The sequence below is a fragment of the Phalaenopsis equestris genome, unplaced genomic scaffold (assembly GCF_001263595.1).
Source record: "Phalaenopsis equestris unplaced genomic scaffold, ASM126359v1 Scaffold000540, whole genome shotgun sequence".
Lineage (NCBI taxonomy): Eukaryota > Viridiplantae > Streptophyta > Magnoliopsida > Asparagales > Orchidaceae > Phalaenopsis > Phalaenopsis equestris.
In genome coordinates, this window is record NW_018164980.1 from 2329110 (window position 1) to 2334354 (window position 5245).

At 32.1% G+C, this 5245-nt stretch overlaps 1 protein-coding gene across 3 annotated transcripts in view; it reads right to left on the bottom strand.

Annotated features, from left to right (window-relative positions):
* LOC110028942 (ultraviolet-B receptor UVR8) overlaps positions 1-5245 on the bottom strand; it is a 70444-nt gene that overhangs the window by 33681 nt on the left and 31518 nt on the right. For all 3 annotated transcript variants that reach the window (XM_020731016.1, XM_020731014.1, XM_020731017.1), the window contains exons 5-8: positions 990-1091; positions 797-890; positions 136-178; positions 6-24 (exon numbers count right to left, since the gene is read on the bottom strand). In XM_020731016.1, the coding sequence (XP_020586675.1) occupies positions 6-24; positions 136-178; positions 797-890; positions 990-1091 (258 nt within the window). The remainder of the gene's footprint in view (positions 1-5; positions 25-135; positions 179-796; positions 891-989; positions 1092-5245) is intronic.

Below are 5245 nucleotides of genomic sequence, written 5' to 3' on the forward strand. Positions count from 1 at the left end.
CATTCCTGCAGAAACCTTTTTGATCTGCAAACACATATAAATGAATTTATCCTTAAATAAAAAAACAAAGCACAAAAATACCAAGCAAAATAAACTCAGAGAAAGGAAAGAACACAAAAGAGATCATTAGTGTACCTTAAGGCCTTCGAAATTCCTGATTAGCCTTGGCATATATTCACTGCATAAATGGATCATAAAGTTTCATTCTGTATGATGAGAAACAGTGTCACATTTTCAAAACAAAAATACCAAAATATTCAAAATGAGTTTTCAATATCATAAAAATGAAAGTATAACAGTAAAGACAAGCTTTCTGCAAACGTTGAAAACAATAAGAAACCCACAAACCGGCCTAATATGATATCATCAAAAGAGTGCTATGAATGATATTAGGGGAAACAGGATAATAGTTACTACTTAGTAACAATCGAAAGGGTGATAATAAAAACATAAGCAAATTGATAAGGAGTTGCGAGGAAAAACTTTACGTAGACACAGGAACCACACCTTCAGCTACGTTTTGATTTATACCAATTTTCATATTCATATAACATAAGTAGCCCGGAATATAACACACAAAAACAAATACAATAAATTGGCTATAATGTGGAAGTTTCTGCCTTTCATTGAAAAAGCTGAATATGTTTTATAATTGCACTGACAATTTTGACAAAGTTGTATTGCAGAAATAAATCAATGCTCAACTAACTCAGAACTATTTCATGAGATAACTAATCTGAAAATGATAATAGCTACAAAATTTAATATAATTAAGGAGCAGATACGCCAAATTAACCTTGAGCTAAATGAGAATCCCAAAATGCTCGATTGATGACCATGACCAAGTTTCCCAGAGACACCAGATCCCCAACTTAGCACATTACCATCAGCTAATATGAAGAGGAAACAGGCTGATCGGTACAAAGGAAAAAAAAAATGCACTAATGCAATGGGTTCTGAAGGGACATGGCCAAGTTCTTCCACCTTACCTGTGACAGCAATTGAGTGCTCAGAGCCTAATGAAACCATTTTAATATAGATACCATCCAAAGAGTCAACCCTAGTAGGTGTAGAGACTACACTCTTCGCCCCTGCAGAACAGAATAACTTAAATAATATAAATGGACCTCACAGCAGAAATTTCTTGATTTATATAGGGTTTTAAGACATAATTACAGAAAAATGACATGCTAATGAAAAGATAGCGTTCAGGCACAATTTTAAAAACATTTTAACTAATAAAATAAGAAATTTAACTGAAAGAAATCACAATAATCCTAGGAGCAACTATATTTCATGTATGCTTATGAAGAAGGAACGAAAAAATTGAAACAAAGCAGATGTATGGATTATAATGAGCTTGTAATAGAGACTACTAAAGAATCACATATTTAAATGTCCTTGGACTATGGAAAGAGATCAATAGAGTCAAGTCTTAGAAATTGAGGTATCAATGGACCTAGCATTGTGTTAAGTCTCCATGAGATGAAAAGTCCTACAGATTATTCCTAGCAACTAAAAATTGAACGAAAAGATGCCAAAAAAAAAAAATGAGACAACTGTGAACCAAAGAGAACTTATATAAGAGAGTATATAACCATAACATAGTGAAATGTTTATATCAAGTTGTCGTCCATTTAAAGGCAATGAAGTTTGAGAGTTTTGAATATATGAAAGAAGCCATTGAGCAATATGGATCAAATTTTGAGCTCCCCATCTTAGTATGGGTCGAGAGTTCATCTGACTTTGAAAAAATAAAAAGAAGAAAAGAATAAAGAATGCTTGACAAAAAAGGGAAGCATTCTTATGTATAATGAGTACGTTGATCATACAGAGAAATCAATAGTTAACTTATTTAATTCGCCATCAGGCGGAGTATTTTTTGGAATGAATCGATGCATCTAAATATTCATAGACTACATTGAAACTTTTTAAGCTTATTAATACACAACTTGAAAAAACAGGAGAAGCAAATCTGGTGCAATTGGTTACCGATAAGCATTTAAGTTGTATTCTTTAGTAATTTTAAACATTTAATTTTTATATATTTAACTTTTTATTACGTTGTGAATTTAACTTAAGCACTTGAAGGGCAAATGCTTATGGATAAGAGGATGCATATATCCTAACATCATGTACAGTCTATTGCAATGATTTAAGATTGAAAGAAATTATAATAATAATTATCAAGTGAAAAATACTATTACAAAAGCCTAAAGAGTTATTTGGTATTGTGTATAATCAAGATCTTGTTCTTAATATGATGACGAAGTACAAAAGTGGTGCAAAATTAATGAGGCTAAGTATCACTTCTACAAAAATATACAAGTATAAACAAAATTTAATGCAAGCCTTTGAAAATTGAAATATGTCGAAATTTAGTGCTGATTATAATGAAAGAAAAATAAGATCATTCTCAACACTATAATTTAGAATAGTGGGACTTATGCTTTGAATGTTACGAGCCTATTAGGAAAATGTTTTAGATAGTCGACTATGAAAAACGTCCAGACATAAGTTGTGTTTATAAAGTAATGCTCAAAATCAAAACTACAACTGATGGTGCATCTGGGAAGGAAAAGGTGTGAGCAAGACTTTTGTATCATTGATGAAAGATGGAAGTGTCAACTTCATCAAACATTACATCAAATCAATCATTATCTTATCCCAAAATGTTTATACATAAACAAATCTAACATAAGAAAATATAAACAATTGATGGAGGTTTATATTTTATTAATCTCTAACATAGGAGACCTGGATGAAAGAAAGGTTATAAATCAAAATTTTCATATTTATAATCATGTCGGATAAAAAATCTCTATGTATAATTATTAACTGAATCATTTACATTTTTTTTTTGTTACATCTTTTTTTTTAAATGTGATATGATAATTTTAATACAGCAAAGCATTGAAAATTACATGGTGCATCAATCCGAACTTTACAAAAATTAGCAATGATGTTTTATGCTTAAGTTGTATCATAAATATGGTCCTTATAGGAAATGCAATATTTGTTTGGGCCACAAACAATTGATTTTGTTCTCACCAGTGGCGATCATCTAAAGAACTCTTTGTTGAGAATAGCAGCAAGTACCTTAGCCATTAAGACTAATAGTGAAATATCAAACAAATAGTTTGGCTAAAAAGATGCCCTCTCTTTCTTAAAGTCATAAGGAGTAATTTCTTTTTCATGTTTCTCAAGATGTTAACCTTGGTAGAAGAGTAATTTCTCGGTTAATTAATTGTGCCAATGATACATGTAATTGTGTGCGTTGTAAGAACTGAGCCCTGCCTATTAATTAATTTTAATACACCTGATTGTGGCAATGATAAAACTAATTTCATAGTTATCATCATGTCATTTAGAAATCTCTATGTATAATTATTAACTGATTCTTTTACATTTTTTTGTTACATTTTTTTTCTTGAAGGTGATATGATAATTTTAATACAAAGGAGCGTTGAAAAAATACATTGTGCATCAATTTGAACTTTACAAAAATTAGAAATTAATGTTTTATGCTTAATTTGTATCATAAATATGGTCCTTATAGGAGATGTAATATTTGTTTGGGTCACAAACAATTGATGTTGTTCTCATAAATGGTGGCCATCTAAATTACTCTTTATTGGGAATAGTAACAACTAATTTAGCCATTAAGACTGATAGTGAAATGTCAAACAAATAGTTGGCTCAAAAAATGCCCTCTCTTTCTTAAAGACAAAAGGAGTAATTTCATTTTCGAGTTTCTCAAGATGCCGACCTTGGTAGAAGAGCAATTTCTAGGTTAATTAATTGCGGCAATGACACACCAAATTACGTGTGTTGTGAGAACTTAGCGAAACTCCTTGGGCTTTGGGGTGTAAGACTCTTGAGTAGAGATCACTCAAATCTCTTCAATATGTTTACAAATATTAGCAAGTACAAATAACACGGCCAAAGACTTCATCTAATTTATGCCTGGGCATAGCAAAACAACCTTCACGAAGTCCCTAAACAAGCACTCTTTAAGCAACAAGTGCATACGAATCCTAAACATCCAACCTCTGGCTTTACAAGTATGTGAAAAACTATCAAGCAAAGCAATCATCACCTGCTTCATGTTCCAAATGGCATGTGATTTCATAAACAACCTATACATGCTCACAAACCAGGTGACAAAATGCCTCTTAAATTCAATGAAAAAAATAATGCTTTGAGCAAAAGGCACAAGAATCATCGTAGTAGTCCTTTCTTGAAACTGGTAAAAAGCAAAATACATTTCACAACATTACAAACTGCCAAAAGGAAGATGGTGGGCTCAAAAAAAAAGCCACATGGCTAATTGGATCTGACTTGCCCTAGTAGGAATCAAGGACTAATATCTTAAACTTTAGCAATACAAATAGATTTGGCTTAGCCACAAACTTGGCTAGTCTCCTATGTAGGGTTTTATAGTACAATCTTCCAATAGGCAGTAAGCATCGTTCTCAAATGACACGGAGAGATTAAAGCGTGCTAAACTGCACATGTAGTTTCTAAATGGCACAAGCAATTCCTGAAGGAGAGGAGCAACTTAAGGGAAGTGCTCAAATATAATATAAATCATCAGACAGGACAATCCTCCATCTCATGGAGCTGACAAGAAATAATATATTATTTATGTTCCTTAACTATGATTGCCATTAAAGCCACAACTTGGTTCTTGATTCAAAACATCTTCCACACTTACTGCAAATGAAAGGATATTAGATCTAAGATTGTCAAGAGAAATATTGATCCCTATATGAGACTGCTAGCATAATTCGAAAGGTGGAGCAACAAAAGAGGTGATTAGATTAAACCGATTGGATTTCTAAGATGAATTAGTACATACGACACAACTAAACCCTTCGCAAAAGCAGAGCTAGAAAGTATTCAAGTACATAAAGAAAGGAAAGAGAAATTATTTAGAGCTTTCAGATTTATAAATACCTAACATTCCATAATTTTTTTGTATTGAGACATACTCTTAGCTTCTGAATTATATGAGTAGCTAAAGTCAATGCTATAAGAAAGACTAAACATGAGCCAGTCGAGTGCCTAGTGCAAGCATATACGTCAAGGCTTGTCGGCACAAAAAGAAAGAAATAGAGGTTGTTTGGGGGGTCGCCCGTAAAAAGCCGTCGGCAGCCGGAATTGAAATCTCATCGTCTGCTTTGGAAGGACGTTTTAATTTACGTATATATATATATATATATATGTATATATATAATTTTAG